Below are 20,503 nucleotides of genomic sequence, written 5' to 3'. Positions count from 1 at the left end.
ACCTTAAGGACTTCCTGATTCCTGATATCCCTGCCTAGCCACTAAGAACCTGGGGGGTGTCTCATTAGTGGCCCCCCATGGCTCAGACGCCCAGTTTGTATCCACCAGAAGCTGCACATTTGGTATTGAGGACCCAGATGAGATCAGATAGCTGCCCTCCCTTGTTGAACCTTAGTCGCTTGACAAAGACCTTTCCATTTCAGCATGCATTTTAATGAAGTTTATGTTTTCATGATTAATTTTAATGGGTCTTATCCACTGCATGCCTTTTTGTAATCTTTATGCACACTGCTCAGGAAGTCATGTGATAAAGCAGTATATAAATAGCTGAAATACTAAATAAGTAAATGCTTGTATTTTGCGCTACCTCCAAAGGATCTCAAGGTGCATAATAGAGTTATTCCCTTTTATAATCACAGCAGCCCTCTTAGGCTCTGATGAGGAGGGACTAGACATGGTCCCTCAAGTTGTGTCTTGACTGAGGAAGAGCTCATATTCTGCCCACTACACCCCACTGACCCTTCTGTACCATATTGGATTAGGCCCGCCCAAGGCATATGTAGAAGCCATAACACCTGAAGGTAGCCTGTTTTGCATTTGAGCAACTGCGGACCTGTATCCTGAATTATGTCAAAAGTGCCTCTACCATTATATTTCTTTTTCATCCTGATTTCAGCTACAGCTATGATCTGTCCCACTCTCTTCAGTATAACCTTACTGTTCTGAGGATGCCTCTTGACATACTAAAGGCAGAAACAACTCGAACGAGGCAGGAGAGTTTTGATATTTTTGAAGATGAGGGACTTGCAACTCAGGGTGGAAGTGGTGAGTGTGACTTAAATAGAAATAAGCCATCAGGCATATATTTGGAATTATTTCAACAGCAGAAACATCTAGCTCTTTGTTATTGATTGTTGTAGTGTTGTAACAGCTCCAAATTAATGAAAGATTACATAAAGGGCCAATTACAGCTAGTGGAGTTGGTTTTTTATGTTTTTGACCAAGACAATGCCTATAAAAGATTAATTGCTTATTTTGGTAAGTTAAATGGTAACTCAGGAGAATAATTGGACATGCTGAAATATTTTTTGGGGGACAATTGATTATTCAACTAATTTGAAGGTTTGATAGATACAAATTTATGCATAAAGCATTAATCTGTCTTCCGTAGCATTTAAATAGTGTTAATTGTTTTGTTTTGTTCAACAGTGCCAAATACTGATGGGAAAATAGGGTAGTGCTTGTTAGAATTGTAGTGTTTGGGAGCACTCATGAACTTAAGCCAAAGCCTTTCATTATTTTATTTTTGGATCAGCAATGAAAATTAAATTTGTTTTTAAAATTTCAGTTATAGGAAAAGAGAGGTATAAGTTACTGGAGGAAAAATGTGGAGAATTTGGGTCCTGTTTAGACATTCTTAAATTGTATCTGTGGAGGGGCTGCCTGTACAGGCCTCCACCTGCAACCTGTGCATGTTGAGTGGGAAGGATTAAAGGGGAATTATCAGTGCATATGGCCAAAAATGGTTACAATTCTTCCCTAGGTACCACTTTGCAAGGAGGATTGCAACCATGTTTACTCAAATGCAAGTTCAATTTCCCTTCATGTTTCCAGTCAATATGAGAAGGTTGGGGTGGAGGGGCCAGGGCCAGCAGGTATACCCCTACAACCCCTCCACAGTGAAAATTTGAGAGTACATGAGTAGGGTGTTGGCTTTTTGTCATAGCTCCCATCTCATCGTGAAGGGAGTGAGCATGAGAAGCACTCATGTCAGCTATCCTGGAATCTTATAGAATCATTAATAATAATTAGATGAAGTACCACTCATGTGGGCAGTTTGTAAAACTCCTACCATTTTTGGGGTGGGGGAGAAGCATATATAATGACTCTCATTCTATAATTTTGAAGGCAATCTGGCTTTCCTATATGCCTCTTAATACATCGCCCTGGGATCTTTGGATATAGGGAGATATGTAAATTGAATAAATAATAAAATTAATAATAGTATTGGGGAACTTTGTTTCCTGAGAGTGGCTTGAGCTCTTGCTCCCATTTCACCTTTACAAGACATAGACTGTAGTCGTAGTACAGTGGTATCTCGGGTTACATACGCTTCAGGTTACAGCCTCTGCTAACCCAGAAATATTACCTCGGGTTAAGAACTTTGCTTCAGGATGAGAACAGAAATCGTGCAGCGGCGGTGCAGTGGCAGCAGGAGGCCCCATCAGCTAAAGTGGTGCTTCAGGTTAAGAACAGTTTCAGATTAAGAACAGACCTCCAGAATGAATTATGTTCTTAACCCGAGGTACCACTCTATATGACTAAAGTAGAGCTCTGCTACACCAGACCAAAGATTTGTGTAGTCGAGCATCCAGTTTCCAACAATGGTTAGCCAGAGACTATTGACATTGTTTCTGTTTCCTCCTGTCCTTGAAAACAGTGCAGAATCTCAGGGGTGAGAGCATTCAAAATCAGTGATTATGAAAAAGATCTTTGTTCACTGTTTAAGATAGATAAAAATAGATTATTGCCTTAATACATATGCAATTGATTTGAGTTGGGAACAATCAGTCTGATTAAAATCCACATTGAACACACATACTTACTGTTTTGGTTGCAATTATTTTTCAGGTGTGTTTGGAATTTGCAGTGAACCTTATAGGAAATATGTGTGGAATGGTAAACTGCTTGACATAGTCAAAACCACGGTTCATCGAGACTGGTTGTTGTATATTATTCATGGATTTTGTGGACAGTCAAGTATCCTCCTACTGTTGGTGATTTATGTTTACTACAGGAACAGCAAATTGAAATTGTAGAAAGAGAAATGAATTATGGTAACACACAATATAGTTGTTGTTCAGTGTCTTCGGACATGCTGATTAAACCCATTCACAAATTAATTGCCTAGTTCTTTTTTTAAGGATCTTTCTTGGGTCTAATTGCTGTGAAAAGGGGACATGAGTTTTCAGTTTTCATCTGCTGCATAGATAATGAAACACAATGAAGGAAAATTCTTATTCCGAGCATGCATGTTACGAGAAATCGTGCATGGGCTAGTATTGCCAGTGAAGAAATAAGGGCTTGATAATAGCTTAATTTACCTATCACAGTGACCATGTCTTTAACTAGCTCCACTGTGAAGTCAGGTCTCAATAGGATAATTGAACAGACTAATTTAGGGGCAGATAGTTGGAAACACAAAAGAGTAGAATTACTATAAAAATACATTAGTTGAAAACAGCTCCAAAATGTGCAACAGAAGGATCAAATAGAATATACACTGAAGCAAATGATACTTTATTTGTTATTTTTGAATTGCAACTAAAAATATCCTGTCTAAAATATTATTTCCATTTGTAGTTGCCTTTACTTGTAGCTCCATATGTTTAAGATTGAAAACTGCAGATATTTCTAAACACAAATCACGTTGCATGTGAGCACAGGGCATGTATCTTCCAAAGCTCCCCCCTACACCCACACGCTTATCAAGGACTATTATTTGTAATACTGAAGCTTGATGCTCAACGTAATATCTGAAATTGAATTGTTGTATAACTATATGTTTAGTATTTGGTTCATAGATTCTTTTTTAGTTCAATATATATAAAACATTCTCGAAATAATATGCTTTCATTCAGCATTGCTTTTAGAAGGTCATCTAGCCTTAGCATAAATAGTCTTTGTGAAGTAGCCATGGCTACCCTGTACATTCATTGAGGACGTTTATGAAAGAGCATTGAAAGGGGATTTGCTTTTTTTATCTTTCAATTTTATTGCAAAAACCCACATTTCTTGTTTGAGAAGATGCATGGGATTACAAGTCTGTGGCAAAAGTGGTAAGCTGATATTCTAGTCCCACAGTCTCAGGGCTGCTGAATGTTTGAGAGTTCTCATATCTGCTTGAAATAACTCTTTGTCCAGATAAAGTAATCCAAAATAGTTAATAACCATTTCTTTTGCTTTTGTTATCAATATTCTTGTTTGAAATGGAAGCCCTGCAGATGAGTATATATAAAAAAAATAGAAGATACTCTTCATCTGCTTCAAAACAAGTTACAAAAAGGCACTGAGAGTAGGTGTATTCATGTATATGCCAGGACTAAGGGAAAATTCAAGAGAAATAAGCTAGAGAAATAATATAAACATCTGTAACCCTTAACTTGGCTTCCAAGAGCTGCTCATTTATGGTCGTCCAGTGTACGTCACCCTGATAGCTAGAAGATCAAGTAAATTTGCTGGAACACGGTTTCTGAAGAGAGGAGCAAACTGTGAGGTAAAATAGATCATTATCTGTTTTTTCACTGTGAGAGTTTCATGAAGACATGTTATTGCTATATAGAGACTAAGACCTTAAATCCTTTAGCTTTGTAGCACAGGTATTTTGCCTCATTTGGGCAACGATACAAGCAAATCTAAAACTTGTAAATCATGGTATTTTTGAGGATGACATTTATAGTTCAAAATTCATGTGGTGTATTTAATGTGCTTAATTTTTTTAATGTAAAATACTGGAAACCCTTGGGCATTAGTGAATGTCCTTGAATTCAGTGATCTAATTTACCATATATCTTTTCTAGGCTTTGTTGTGCAATTACAGGTGTGCTACAATTTTCTAATCACATTGTGCATGTTCACATAGGAACATGCCTACTTATGCCTATCGGTGCAACTACCATTGGCAAGTAGCCCTAAGGGAACATGGCCTTCAGATGAAAATTGTTTCCCATTCCTGAAATAGACTTACAAGCCAGCGTATACCCAGGATCCTTATTCTCAAGTGGACGTTTCAGATGATGATTGGATTCCATGTGAACATCAAGGTCTAGGGGATTATTCAGAATTGTCTGTCCTTAGTTCTTTTTGTTGCCTAGAGACGCTGCTTACCTATATAGGTAAGGGAACAAAACATCTGGGACAAGATAAAGCATATTTCAGTAATTAAATTCCTTAGGCTTATACCAGGCAGTCTTCTAGTACACTCATGGGTCTCTGGTTTGACGCAGCTATGGATTTAGGCTGTTCAACCTGAAAATGTTTTTGTAGAAGAAAGCAAAACTAAAATTAATAGGGCGTTCTTCCAAACAAATTTGTTTATGTCTGGAGTTAAAAACCTTAAAGTTGGATTAAGAACAAGTTCATTTGTTCAGCACTGCTTTAACTACGATAAGTCTGATAAATGGGTGGTATAAATGTCACTTGCGAGGATGCGGCTGAAAATGTGATGTCATGGCTTTTTTTTGGTACAGGGAGATGTAGCTAACGAAGTAGAAACTGAACAAATACTCTATGATGCTTCAGTGATGTCATTTTCTGCTGGAAGCTATTCATCTTATGTCCAAGTGCGGGGTTCTGTTCCTCTCTATTGGTCTCAGGATATTTCAACAATGATGCCTAAGCCACCAATTACATGTGTGTATACAATATGTTATCTTAGAACTTGTACAGATGCCTACTGTCAAATCACTAGCTCTCATTAATCCATTCCATTGGACACAGGGAATATAAATGTTGTCCTTCCACGTCGCAGGCAAGACAAGGAATTTTTTTTTTTTTGCGCACACGCATAGCAATTGTAGGTGAAGAGAAAGTAACGGGACATAGGGTGTCAACTAGGTATCTCTTTTAATGTCTAGCTTGATCAGACAGCTATTCCAAGATCTATTCCTTGGACCTGTTTGGGCTCCACTATTCAGTCCCTAAACTAGGTCTGATTTTTCAGCTGAAGGCGATTTTGCATAGGGTTTTGTCCAGTTCCCCCTACACACAGCTGCCCCCAGTTTGTAGCCTGGCAATAAAATTACAAGGTTTGTAGAACCACGGTTGTACCCTCCCTTTGGAATTATTTGCCCAACATTTCCTTACCTTGCGCTTCCACCCTTGCTAGTTTTCATTTCTATTTTATCATTTTAAATGGGAGTTCCAGATTTTTATTTTTTTTGCTGTCCCTTAACAGGTCAGGAGTAAATATATATTTAACAAGAGGCTAGCAGGCAAAGAATTTCAACAGTCTGAAATAAACCAAAAAAAATTCTTTCTCCCTACGTTGTAATTTATTTACAAGTTTATTAAGCTTGCTAAAACTTCATAGCGTGTGCTTGACACTGTAATCAAATGCTCCCACTCCTATGCCAGCCTGAATATTTTTTGAGACTGCTAAAACTTGGCACATTTAGTGGTGCAATTCCTAATACAGTGGTACCTCGGGTTACATACGCTTCAGGTTACATACGCTTCAGGTTACAGACTCTGCTAACCCAGAAATAGTGCTTCAGGTTAAGAACTTTGCTTCAGGATGAGAACAGAAATCGTGCTCCGGCAGCGCGGCGGCAGCAGGAGGCCCCATTAGCTAAAGTGGTGCTTCAGGTTAAGAACAGTTTCAGGTTAAGAACGGACCTCCAGAACGAATTAAGTACTTAACCCGAGGTATCACTGTAACAAAATAATCACAGTCCACCTAATAATAGTAGTTCCTTTTTCTAGTGGATCAGGCTGACCCCTATGCACGTGCAGCTGCTCTTCATTTTGATCAGATGCTCCAGAGGTTTGGCTCCCCTATCATAATTTTGAATCTTGTAAAGGTAAGGCATGGTTTTATCTTCATTTATTCATTAAGCTAATGAACTTTTCATCTATTCATTTCCTTGTGCTCATTTCTCAGAGAGAAACTATTGAAAGCAAGATGTTGGCTCTTAGAAGAGCAGTGTTTAGCACTTAAGATGCAAAGTAGGTTTAATGATAAGTTCATGTGTACAGTGATAGGCAAGCATTTGAAGTTAACAGACTTCATGAAAAATATATCTGGGAACAATGCAGCTTCCACCTTTGATTTTAAGTTGCAGATAATTATATTTTACTGCTTTTATTAGTATACTGTTAAGAACATTGCTTTATGTATTTTAATTTCTTGAACATTCTCAAGGAAAGGCGCCTGGATCCAAGCTACATTTACTGAAGATTCCACTGCCTTCTGTTGGTTTAGAAAGAAGGCTGATTCTCTCCCTATCCCTTCTCCTAGTCCCCATGAAAAGCAGCTACAAAGGATCCTCCAAGCTTCTGAAGCCCATGTATGGGGGCAAGTAGGCTTTAGGCCACTTTTGAGGTGTCAGCAAGTGCCTTTTCCTTATAACTTACCAGTGAGTCAGTTCTTCCCACTGAAGTGCTTAAAATGCAGTGAGATAATCTGTTGAACTGTCACATGAAATAGAGACTTTTGTGCCCTTTTGTAGGTTTCAGCTATGCCCTTTGGTATGAAAAGTGCTTGGATCATTTATGTAAGGTAACAAAGTAAAGGACCCCTGGACGGTTAAGTCCAGTCAAAGGCGACTATGGGGTGCAACACTCTTCTCGCTTCAGGCCAAGAGAGCCGGCTTTTGTCCACAGACAGCTTTCCAGGTCATGTGGCCAGCATGACTAAACCGCTACTGGTGCACAGAGGACTGTGATGAGTGCCAGAGCGCATGGAAACACAGTTTACTTTCCCGCTGCAGTGGTACCTATTTATTTACTTGCACTGGTATGCTTTCAAACTGCTAGGTTGGCAGAAGCTGGGACAGAGCAATGGGACCTCACTCTGTCGTGCGGATTTGAACCGCCGACCTTCCAATTGGCAAGCCCAAGAGGCTCAGTGGTTTAGACCACCTGTGCCACCTGTGTCCTAGCATTTATGTAGCACAGTTCCTGGATATCTTTATCCTGTTTGTAAACAGATGGTACAGATCCCCCATCCTTGTGAAACCAGCCTCCTCTCCTCTTCCAAAAATCTAAATGTCTGCAAGTGCCATATGTACACTATCTACAGACCATCTGCAGTGTTTGACAGCCTTCAGCAAATGATGCATAGACATAACTTAGTGAGTGCTGATGTGAGGGAGAATTGTGCTCTGAGGAAGCTTGCATGATTCACTGCACTCTTCCTTGAAGACCAATCCAAGTCTTAAAAGTAAAATTGGAGTCCTAATCCACCCCCATTCGTGATGTGTGTAGCATTTTTAGGCATTGTGTGCCATTGTTTTATATTTGTGGTTGTAAGTACTTCTACTAGAACTCAGTGGCTAGCATAATTGTGGTATCCACATAAATAAAGTAAAAATAATGCAAAAGTCATTTTGGAAAGTGAGGGCTCATTCTCAAACCAGCTCAACTCTGACAGCTCTTTTGGGCAAAATCTGTCTAAAACTACTTCATTAGGAAGTAGAAATATTCTAATTTTTTTGCTCTTCCCAACAGTAATCTAAAGCATATAATACATTTTGCATTTTCATAATTATTATTATTATTATTATTATTATTATTATTATTATTATTATTATAATTATTAATACCCCATCCATCTGCCTGGGTTTCCCCAGCCACTCTGGGCGGTTCCCAACAGAATATTAAAAACACGATAAAACATCAAACATTAAAAACTTCCCTAAACAGGACTACTTTCAGATGTCTTACGGCACGGGTGTCAAACACAAGGCCCGCGGGCCGAATCCGGCCCGCCAGACCTCATCATGTGGCCCGTGTAGCTGCCAGCCCGCTTCCCCCTGCGAGGCGGCGCGCTGTGGGCGGGGATGGGGGGCTGGAAGGCGGACGGTGGAGAAAGCGAAGGCGCTCCCTTCCCGCGCTGTTACTCGGCCGGCCTGAGGCGGCGGCGGCCTTCGTCCAGGGTCGGGGGGCCATAGCGGGACTTTGCCCTCCCGGCGGCCTGGAGCATCTGGAGCTGGGGCGGCTGCGGGACCCGCCGGGCGGCGGCGGCGGAATCGCTGCCACCTCTTCTCCTTCTCCTCCTCCTTCGTCTTGCTCGCCGTTGCCGCCGCTCTCCTCTTGCTCGAGGCAGGCCTGGAGCCGGGACAACCCGGGCTTCGAGCCCAAGGAGGAGGCGGGCGAAGCGGCCAGGGCGGCTGGCGGGAGCGTGGCGGCGGGGGCCATGCTGCAGATGGGCGTGGTGGAGTGGGGTGCCTTCGCCCTCAGAGCCCGACGCCCGGGAGGGCCTGCTGAGAGCGGGAGGCAGCAGAGGTGCAGGCGGCGCGGCGAAAAGGAGGAAGGTGGGGGGGGAGGCAGGCCAGCGGCCTTGCTCCGCCGGAGGCGCTCCGCCGGAGGCGCCCCGCCGCTGCCGCCGCATTTCCCTCACGAGGAGACGGGCAAGGAAGTGGCTGAGCAGCCGCCGCCGCCTCGCCTGGGCCAAAGGGATGGCGCACCGCCTGCGAGGTGAGTCGCCACCCGGCCGGGCCCTTCTATCGCCCTTCCCGGCTCGCATCTCTCCTGTTTCACCTTATTACTCGCGTTCAGCTCCTCTGCAACCTCCTTTCCCACCTTTAGCACACTTTTGATTCCCTTGTTGGCCAAAGGCTCTACCACAGACATGTCCAAAGTCCATTTCAGAGGCCTAATCCGGCCCCTTTGGCAGTTTATGGGGTAAAATCCTCAAAAAAACCCTCAACAACTTCAACCCTAAAAAAAAAAAAAGCTCAACAATTTCAATCCTAAAAAAAGCGCAACAACTTTGGTTGGCCCTCACGGCCCTTCACTTCATCAAATCTGGCCCTCCTTGAAAAAAGGTTGGGCACCCCTGTCTTACAGTAATTTACAAAATATCCTTTTGATCTGTGTAGAACATAAATTGGACTGAAGGAGCTGTGTCTTGGGAATAAAATAAACCAGGCTACCAAAATAGTTCATTTGTTTTCACTTGCATTGTTCCAGGGCTCTTTCAGAACAGCTGTCAACAGCCAATTCAACACTCCAAAATGCATTTGCCTAACAGGATATGCAAGTCCCATAAGAGTCTTTCAACATCCCTCTTTCTCCATCTCTGGCAGCTTCTATTTGTGGATCCTCCTGGGAGAAAAATAATATTTGTACCATTATTTCAATATATTGTAAAGCTAAGTTAAACAGATATATGTGAGGCTCTACATGAGGCTTCTAAACAAAACAGGGCACAGCCAAAGGGAAATTTAATGTGTATAGAGGTAAGGAATTTTTAACAACCAAGTTTTTAGTGCTTCAAACATAGTAAGTTGTAAAAGACTGATGTAGGAAAAAGGGCAACTATTAAAATGTTTCTCTAGTTGCCAAGACTGTGGTGCTCTAGAAGGAGCTAAATCTTAGGAACTTCTGTAACATTCTAGGTAAAAATATTTCAGGATACCTTTACAGAAGTTTGAAACTCTGTAGCATTTCAAGAAGCCGTTGAAAAATTCCAAACCAGTTATTCTAGCTTTCCTTCCCTGCATCTGAAGAAGGAGGGGTGCCATAAAGAATGACTAAGCTGGTTATCGGCAGGAACTTTTAATCTTGAGAGGATAAAACTGGAAAAGATGTAAGGCGACTCTCTGATCAGTGTCAGCCACTGGCAGCAATGTTTCTGCCACACTCCAAAATCCCTCATGGGATGGTCAGTAGAATCACTGAGTGCATAGCATCTGTGCATCGTTACTTAGTGCCTCATTGATTGGCTGCCTAGATAGACATATTTTCTAGGCAGTGCAGTCACGGGCAGACTACACGCACATGGCATGCTCAGAGCATTAGGGTGGAAGCCAAAGGCTGTAGGGACAAGGGCTGATGATTCATATGTGTTCTCTTTAAATTGCTGTGCCCAGCTTGTAGAGGAGAACGTGGACCCAAGGCAGGTGTTTCTTGTCCTAGCTCTTTAGAAACTGGAAGAGATGGGGGAAAGCAGCAGATGAGACCAAAAGATACATTATAATGCTGAAAACAGCTAGAAAATAGGGAAGCAACAGATGGAAGAAGTTTTCAAGCTATCATCAAAATATTAATACAAATTCTCTTTATAAGTCCTGGTGCTTGCTTGTGGGTATGCTAACTCAGCATTAAGTCTTTTGGAAAGCAGACACTTTCTTTGGTACTTTATATTCTTGAAAGCAAATGACACCTAAGGAAGAAATATCCGCTTTTCTGTCTAGACGATTCCCTCGTCTCATTTATACTTTCTTTCTGGTGCTGGTCATTCTGCCTTAGTATGTTAAATATGTTAAGCATTTGCTATATTTAAAGAAAAAGCTATCCAGACATCTAGCCCTACCTAGTACATCCAGAATTGTGGCAAATCTTTATGTCTGTTGTATACAAAGAGCAAGAGCAGTAAAAAAAAAATATGTTTCAAGTCTATCCTTGGAAAAGGGTGACTTGACTCATATTTTGTTAGGCATATTTTAAATTGCACATCATTTAAATTATTATAATTATTCTAGTACCTGAACTTTCATACATTAGTTTTTGCCTCTGCAGTTCTTGTATTATGACCTACTAGTCATAGAAAAGATGTGATAAATAGCGTGTGCTATTTATAACGGACTGAATGGTGCAGCCCTATTGAAAAGCTTTGAGCGAAAGGCCTGCTGAATAATGCCATGGCTTGATTAAGCCAGATGCTGCCCTTCACTACTGTATCAGTGTATATTATTGTTATTTATTCCCTTGGGCTAATATGACCATGATGGTCAAAACAATAACAATAATAAATAATAAAAGAGTATCCCAAAAGGTAAACATAGACCAGCCTTTGCCCATTAAGTGCAAACTGAGTTGATTATATAGGCTTTGTGTGCCTTAGTGTCTTGCATGGGCTTATTAGGGGTAGAAAGTTGACTGCCCTATGCATACATTTGTTGTCAGAATGAGAGGGACATTTTTTTTCAAAAATCACCTTGATCCCTGTGCCACTGACAGAAGATGCTGCTAGATCAAAGAGCCTTCTGTCGGAAAAAGACACCATTTGCAAACAACTTGGGATGATGAAGCAAATATATCGCCTTCTGCAAATAATACTGGGAATGTTTTTTTAAAGGTACAAAAAAAGAAGAAAGGTTTACACCGACAGCATTTTGTAACATATGTTTTAGGTGCATAATTAAAAGCTTGCTCTACATTTTTGAATACGATACTTGTTAAAATGTCTACAGTGGAAGTCATGATTACATGAAAATGCTGAAAAAGTATATCCTTAATTATTTTTCCTTTCCACATCGCATTAAACAAACTAATGCATTTTTTAAAAAACCCTCATTGATCTGAAGAGAACTTCCAAATACTTGAATTAGAAAGCCTCTCTGGTTGATTAGCAGTTAATTCAATGCTTCCTCACATGAACAGGATACTATTTCCCCTTCCCCCTACACACAAGTGGTAAGAGAGCATTAATGTTAACATCCTAGCATCAAGCACCCACAGGGAGACACATTTGCAGCCACACTACAGAAGCCCTGTGAATGATTCACATGGCAGAGTCATGTGAGCCTGGATACACAGTATAGTTCTAAACTCAATCTAAAAATACAAGAGCCACAATGATTTTGTTCCCTGTTATGTCTAATGTTGTTTACAACGGCCTCGTGCTTGGCCTCTTAAAGGCCATTTTGAATTGGGGGGATGTGTTTACGTTTTAGTCACCGGATTTATACAGTTGAAACTGGCATTTCATGAAATGTGCAACAATGGTAAAGTAAGGACACAAAAGAAATTTAAAAACCTATTTGAAAGTGCTACTAATTATGGATATTATCTAGTCTTGGCCTGATGGAGAGGATTTATGATAAAGAGCAGCCTCTTGAAAATCACACTAAGTTAGTACTTCAGTATATTTTTATATCAGAAGCACTGCATGTTTGAATTACTAAACAATAGTTGTATATTCAAATATAATTTTTTCCTTTCCTTTTTTTCTTTTACAAGTCCAAGTATGGATAAGTTTAATTTATTGAATTGTTTCATAAAACATTCTTCCTCTAAAATTTGTATGGGTTGAATACAATGACTGTGAGTGTGGAAAGCACCTGGGCATGCAGTGGAGGCTGCTGCACTAGGGCTACTGGGCACAGACCTGCCAAGGAGAATCTCAAACAATTTATAAATATCCCCAGTCTCAAAACAATACACTTTTTCCTGCCCCGCAGACATTTTATACTGTCATTTGAATGTAGAGCAGTTCTTGGAGATACTTATTTCAGTCTCCTGTTCTCTGGACAAACAACTCTCTGCACCACTTAGCCAATTCCAATCACAGAGTATTGCAATAGGTAAGAAGTCCCTTTTGTGTGTTGCCAGGAATTATTTAATGGAAATTTGCAATATAGTGCTTGGCCTTGAAATAAATTTATCATCAGTTTGCACTAGTAGTTTCATCCTTGGGTGGTTACAGAGGTCATTTACTCACCCCCTGAGGGACATAGAAGGTAAGAGAAGACAGCTTACTTCCCAAAACGTTATGGTTGTCTAATAGGATGTGCCACCCTCAGCACCAGGTTCAAAGGTCTGAGGACTGCTGTTCTGCTTCTGGCACCTCTACAAAACACTTCATTAGCCTTTTAGTTTGGAAGGGACAGTCAGGCTTTCTCCTTGGTCCCAATTACCGGTATCTAGAGGACTATACTTAATAGGACTTGAAGAAAATCTGTCTGAAAAAGAATTATGACTATGCTTTAACTTTTGAAATTCCACCTCACAAAATTATTTATTATTTCCCCTTGCTTTCTACAGACTCAGGCTGGTGACTCTGTGGAAAGGAGCTAGTCTCCATGCCAGTTCTAGTCTTTCTTCAGCTTGTTTTTTCTCGAAAGCATTGCCATCATAGACGCATTGTATTTTTATGATATTAGATCATTCAGGAGGGAACTAAAAGACAATATAAACCTACATATTAGTCATTATTGATACTGACACTTACTTCCATTGGCCTGGTTCACATGGCGCTGTAAGCCAAGCTATGGCTTACGAGGACCTAAATAATTGGGCAGGCTTCTGGAGAAAAGCTCAGTCACCTTGTCTTCCAAGGTCCTTTGTGTTCCTACGCTGTGCTGAGCTAAGCCAAGGCTTGATTAAACAATACCCCTGCCCAAGAGCCTGTTCAGCAGCTTGGCTTTCATAGCTGGAGTCAGTCAGGCACCCTGTCCTCCCAGGCCTGGTGGAACAAGGCCTTTAAGCCAGGGAGCAGGTCTTCTAAGATTCACAGCCAAGGTGGAAGATCTAAGCTGAGGAAAGGATAATCCTTTAGTTTGTGGTTATATACAGCAGACTTGGCTGGTATACAGGCTTACAAGGGGCTTCTGAGTCGACATGCATAGGACTGCCCAGGATGTGACATTAGTTGTGCATTATTTTTACAGTTTGTTTTCCATAAACTCTGCTCAAAAGCCATATGTTTGCAAATGCCATTTTGGTTTGGGGTTAGGATATGGAATTAAAGTCCAGCTCATTACACTTGTTTCAGATGGAAAGCCCAGGATATTGAGGTTTAAATAGGTGAGATTGCTGTTTTCATACACTCTTCTTGCCACAGAATAGTGTTTCTACCCTGTGAGTGGATGAGGAGCACGTGGGAAGTTGTAATAACTTTGCATGTCTAATAGGCCCATACATTTGTCAGAACTCAGGATTTTCCCAAAGTGTAGCTTACATTTCTTATACTACTTGGACTTCTATTTCTCATAGCAACATTATCACTTGAAGTCACTGAAGCAAAAGAGTAGCTTAATACTTAATGAGTATTAACGAGATCATTTCCTCCTAGCCCATTCAACCTAGGCCCTCATCACAGAGGTACACCTGGCACCTTTATGACATACTTTCCGTTGTATCCTAAATACACACCTATTCACCTTGAACTTTGACACTTGATACATATATTTTAGGACCACCCATTTATTTTGATTGCAATCTGTTCCAACTGTTTTTAATACTGTATTTTAAGCATGTCTTGGGATCTCATGATGAATGGCAGATGCATACTCTAAAAAATATTAACATATGCTAAACAATAGTGACTCTTCTTTTTTTCATTCTTTTTTTTTTTTTTTGCATTGTTACATGTGCTCACAAGATCCCAGGACCTTGCCTTTTTAATTGAGTGAAATGAACAGATTTTTCTGTCAATTTAAGGAGGCTTGAGACAGTGATTCTCTTCATTATCTTACATCTGTGATGATCCCCAGAAAGGGCTCCCTACACTTTGTGGGGGCAGAAATAAATCCTACCCTGCTGTATCATTTGCAATATTTGTGTTCTCTTTTTTGTTCAGAGTTAACATTACTTTGTGTATGTACTACCATGATCAGTTAATTTTTCCCTTTTGAAGGAACGTGAAAAACGGAAACATGAAAGGATATTGAGTGAAGAGCTTGTTGCTGCTGTCACCTACCTCAATCAGTTTCTACCTCCTGAACATGCAATTGTATATATTCCATGGGACATGGCCAAATATACAAAGAGGTATGTGTTTTATTACTAGAGCAGCACATGACTCCAGATGTTAGTTGGGACAGAGGGAACTTTGTCATAACTCTCTTCAGAGTGTGTCTTTTGTGGACCTGGAGATGAAGTTCCATTTTTATATTGTTCATTTAGTGTATCATGGGAATGTAAATGAAATGTGAGTCATTTGTGTTAAATGGTACTGTTTGGAAATCAACCCAGCCAGCTCTGCATTTCAGAGGCTTTTTGCTTAGACTTTAAAGCACTTCATGGGTGGAATTCAACATTGTTCTATTACAAATGTTCTATCTGTGCAAGTATTTCAGCTTATCCCCCCTTTAGTGTTTTGTCCCATGGTAGCTATATTGTGTTATACCCTGCTCCCCGTGGCAGCCATTTTGTAACTGTTGCCCACAGCACTTTCTCAAAATTCCAACTGTATCAGATAGTCCAAAATGGATTCTGGGTAGCTTTACATGAGTAAAACTAGCAGAGTTGTTCGATTGTTTATGATCCATTCTTCTGGAGATGCTGTAACAGGAATGGGAAATCTCTGGCCCTCCAGATCTTGTTGCACCAACTCCTGTCATGGTGTCTGTGGCTGTTGAGAGTTACCAGTTCCCCATCCCTTTTCTATGAAAATGATTTTGCCACAGAGAAATGGAAGTAGTTAACAGGTTATGCTTTTATTGATAGTCTGTTGCTATCTTCTTTTTAAACTTTGGTTAACATTGCTTAGGGATACAGTGCATGCAGAGTGCAGAAGAGGCTGGTGTTTATTGAAGTGATTTTTTTTTTTAAGATGTTCTTCCACGAGAGTAAATACAAACATGTCTTCAGTGTTTTTGCTTTTATTTCCATCTAGCAAACTATGTAACGTCCTTGACAGGCTGAGCGTTATTGCAGAGAATGTAGTGAAGAAAACTGGCTTCTTTGTAAATCACCCTGCTTCCTACTGCAGTGTCTTGCGCCCAGATGAAAAGTATGTATGTGGGAGAATGCTCTCTTGTGTATAATTATTTTAAAAGATTTCTAAAAAGTGCTTTGAAATCCACATTCATTTATTACCAATGTAGATAAATAGAAAAGTATACACCAGCTATTTCATAACAACAAGGGGTAATCATTGTTTGTCATACAATAGTGTTTTATTATTTGTATTGTCAGCAAATCTCCTATACCTTTAATTTTATACTTTCTTGCTTTCCTGGGAGATGATAAACAGTTCTAAGAACATTAATTGAAGGTTATTTGTAAGCAGAAGTCAGCTCAGCTTTTCTGGCTGCTTCAAGAACACCAATTTTATGCTCCCTTTTTAGTATAGTAAGCCGAAAGTTCAAATCTCATTATTGTGTTTATTCATTACAACTATAACCCACATTTCTTCCATGGAACTCAAAGCAGCATGCACATGGTTTCCAAATAGTTTTCAAGCCATGCACAGACCAGATCCTGACCTGCTTGTTGGATGTTACGTTATTTGATGTAGATTGCTTATTTTAAAGCTATGTTTTATTGTCACATTTTTGTATTGCATTAGATTGTTATAAGGTGTACATTCTTTGTTTCTTCAGCTAGTAAACCGCCTTGAGTATTGTAAGATAGAAAGGCGGTATACAAATTAAATGATGATGATGATGCTTGTCATAGCTGCTGTATCCTGTGCTTTTGAACCTTGCCCCAAGTTCCTAATGAATAATTAGTATGAACAAATTAGGGAATACATGCAGTAGTTTATCATGTACACTGGGTTTCTCTGGGTGATTTTTAAATCTTGGCAGCTATCTTGCCTGCTCTAAACTCAAAAGCCAGTTGAGCACTGAGTGCTGTTAGTTGAAGTTTTATAGCAATATTTGTTAAAACACAGTGCTCTTGTATGCTGTGGATTGTCTCTGAAGTCACCTAGGTTTCACTAATGCCAATTTTGTGAAGTCCACCAGGATATTAAAGTTCCAGTCCAAAGAAAGCTCAAAATGCTTAAGTCCCATGGAAAACAATGAGAAAAATTATTTGGAACTTATTTGTTCCATTAAATGGCACTTAAGTGTGACTAACTAGCTTTGATTCATGGTTGAAGAGTTCTGATTATTCCAGGGGGATAATTTTTATTATTTCCCTGGTCAATTGTTTTTCAATCTATGGCACTGTCAGTGTGCTATTTGAAACTACCTACCTTTGTTACATGTGATAGTTTGTCATTTCTAGCTAGACAAAGGACTTCCTTAATTATTCATTTATTAATAAAACATCACATGGAAGGAGAAGAGAAATCTGAATTAAATCTTGCAGCCCAGCTCCTGAAAAGGAGCTCTCCTCAAGCTGCTTTAGAGAAAAACAGCAATTGACTGTTGAAAGACAATTTCCTCCTCCTTTTTCAGTAAAGAAGTATTTACACAGAAACAATTTGTTGCTGTTGTTAGAATTTATATACTACTCTTCATCTGAAGATCTCAAGGCGGTTCACAAGATTAAAACCATTGGTTCACAAATTGCAATACCGTCAGTAGAATCTAATGATCAGTTACTGTAAACCATGGCTAGGGAACTTGTGGCCCTCCAAGTGTTTTTGAACTCCAGTGTCCATCAGCCCCACCCAGCATAGTCAGTGGTCGGGGTTGGTAGGAGTTGTTGCCAAGCAACCTCTGTAGGGCCACAGGCTCTTTATCCCTGCTAGGAATTATATAGGGAATGCAAACGGTATTTTATCATGTAGCAAGTTCTGCCTCACATGGTTTATTTCCTGGGTGATTTGATAGGCTACATCTTCCCAATACAAAACTGGTTTCTGTATATTTTATCAAAATTAATGTTGCTATACACATTAACACAGTTTTGCTGTTGCTCATTTCTTATTTGTTTCAATTGGCTCTGAGTAGTAGTCACTAAGATGATTTATTCTTCATGTAGCAGATACTGTAGCATAAGAGGCAAAATGCAAATCTTAAATGTGTCTAACAAAAAAGGCTGTACTTGTAATGCTTGATTTTTCATTACAATTTACAAATTAATTTGAGACTGCTTACACAGTTATTGATCTACCACATACAATTGCTTGATTCAACTTGTTAATATATTTTTATGTATTATTCAATGGTGTATAAGCCATTAATATTAAAGGGTATTTTTTAATTTTTACAAGCACTTCATTTGTGTTGGGATGTAATGAAACCTGTTCTTGGGGAACCATTTGTCTTGAGACCTGAATGTCTATTCCATTACAAAGCATTCAGAGTAATTTATATGCTAATGGAAATTAACTATGTGGAAAGTACTTCCTTCAGGTGAAGTGTTAGTAACAATTCTCTTGAGTGAACTGCTGAAGAAGTGTGCATGCACACGAAAGCTCATACCAAGAACTAACTTAGTTGGTCTTTAAGGTGCTACTGGAAGGAATTTTTTTATTTCAAAAGAACGAAACTTCCTACCCAAATTGGGCCTTTTAGTACTGTAATATCAGCCTTGGCTTCCCATACAAGGTTCAAACAGGATTAGTAGCATTTTCCCTTTCCTCTGTGCCATAATACCAAGTGCCCTGTTGTAGGATAACATTTTCTGTTTAAGCATTTCTGTGAAAGAACTGAGGCCTACTTGTACTGTACACTTAAGTTTATAAGCTGCACTTTAAACCAAAACTAACCTATACTGAGCTTGACTGAAGGCTAAGCATACACTATTTGTTTCTAAATTGAATTTTCCAAGTCTGCACTTCGACCTTTTTCAGTGTTTGTAGAACTATGCATTACATTTCACCCCCTTTCCAAAATGCAGGGTAATTTCTGGTTGAAGTTTACTGTAGCCGCTTCAGGTTTCCTTGCTAGAGCAGAGCTTCAGATTCCTAGAGTTATCTCCCCAAGCATTAAGCTCCAGAGTTGTAAATGTCTATAGGATTATCTCCCAGGGTTATGTCTTTACTGACTGAGGGCAGATTGATGATAATTCTTATAGAATAAATGCTTTGTAACACACAATGTTCTGTCTTACAGGTGGAATGAGCTGGGAGGAATTGTGGTTCCCACTGGCCGTTTACAGGTATTTTAATGGAGTATGTAACCTGAAGCGTCTGTAACCTGAAGCGTCTGTAACCTGAAGCGTCTGTAACCTGTAACAGTGGTACGTCGGGTTACAGACGCTTCAGGTTACAGACTCTGCTAACCCAGAAATAGTACCTCGGGTTAAGAACTTTGCTTCAGGACACGAACAGAAATTGTGCAGCAGCGGTGCAGCAGCAGTGGGAGGCCCCATTAGCTAAAGTGGTATCTCAGGTTAAAAACAGTTTCAGGTTAAGAACGGACCTCCGGAACGAATTAAGTTCTTAACCTGAGGTAGCACTGTACAACATAATATCCATAATTTCAGTTCCAAGAATGTTTTCTGTTAATGTTTACGCTTCTACATAATCATAGCTAAAACACACACATTTTTCTGTATGAAGCAGAATTGCTGCACAACTTTTCAATGTACTATAGATGTGCAAGCACACACTTGATGTCTCTATAGGGTGCCAGTGTGGTGTAGTGGTTAAGAGTGGTAGTCTCGTAATCGGGGGAACCGGGTTCGTGTCTCCGCTCCTCCACATGCAGCTGCTGGGTGACCTTGGGCCAGTCACACTTCTTTGAAGTCTCTCAGCCCCACTCACCTCACAGAGTGTTTGTTGTGGGGGAGGAAGGGAAAGGAGAATGTTAGCTGCTTTGAGACTCCTTAAAGGGAGTGAAAGGCGGGATATCAAATCCAAACTCCTCCTCCTCCTCTTCTTCTTCTTCTTCTTCTTCTTCTTCTTCTTCTTCTTCTTCTTCTTCTATAAACATATGGTTTTTCCCCAAATACTTTTAGTATCAGGGTTGAAAGCAGTTTTTTTTTGAAATGATATCCAATACTTCAAATTTAAAGTAGTATTATGTAAGAATGAGAAATCACTGTATTAATCTTATTATCAAAGCAATATGACTCCGAAAAAGGTTTCACTTATCTCATACTGTGGATATGGTTAAAAAAATACATTTGTTCAAGATGCTTGCATAAAACCAAACATGAGAAACGTGCCATGAATTGTGGAACTGAGGAACCCGAGATAGCTCAGTCGGAAGAGCATGAGACTCTTCATCTAAGAGTCGTGGGTTCAAGCCCCATGTTGGGCAAGATTCTAGCATTGCAGGGCGTTGGATGGTGATCCTCATGGTCCTTTCCAGCTCTACAATTCTATGATTCCATGAAAAATCTGTTCAGTTGCATCCCGCTCAGATGCTTGCAAAGTGAAAGAGAGTTGCACTGGTGGGAAGATGTGCTACTCTGCTTCCTTAAATGA

General features: G+C 40.0%; 1 protein-coding gene across 1 annotated transcript in view; it reads left to right on the top strand.

The window, feature by feature from the left end:
• The window catches only part of FIG4 (FIG4 phosphoinositide 5-phosphatase), a 58,551-nt gene that overhangs the window by 15,527 nt on the left and 22,521 nt on the right, over positions 1-20,503 (top strand). Inside the window, exons 6-13 of the mRNA XM_082216771.1 lie at positions 677-825; positions 2,632-2,760; positions 4,176-4,276; positions 5,250-5,412; positions 6,484-6,581; positions 15,086-15,219; positions 16,067-16,183; positions 19,185-19,230. Coding sequence (XP_082072897.1) covers positions 677-825; positions 2,632-2,760; positions 4,176-4,276; positions 5,250-5,412; positions 6,484-6,581; positions 15,086-15,219; positions 16,067-16,183; positions 19,185-19,230 — 937 coding nt within the window. The remainder of the gene's footprint in view (positions 1-676; positions 826-2,631; positions 2,761-4,175; positions 4,277-5,249; positions 5,413-6,483; positions 6,582-15,085; positions 15,220-16,066; positions 16,184-19,184; positions 19,231-20,503) is intronic.

Source organism: Podarcis vaucheri, assembly GCF_965113315.1.
Source record: "Podarcis vaucheri genome assembly, chromosome: 3".
Taxonomy (NCBI): domain Eukaryota; kingdom Metazoa; phylum Chordata; class Lepidosauria; order Squamata; family Lacertidae; genus Podarcis; species Podarcis vaucheri.
This window is presented reverse-complemented; position numbering and strand designations above follow the sequence as displayed.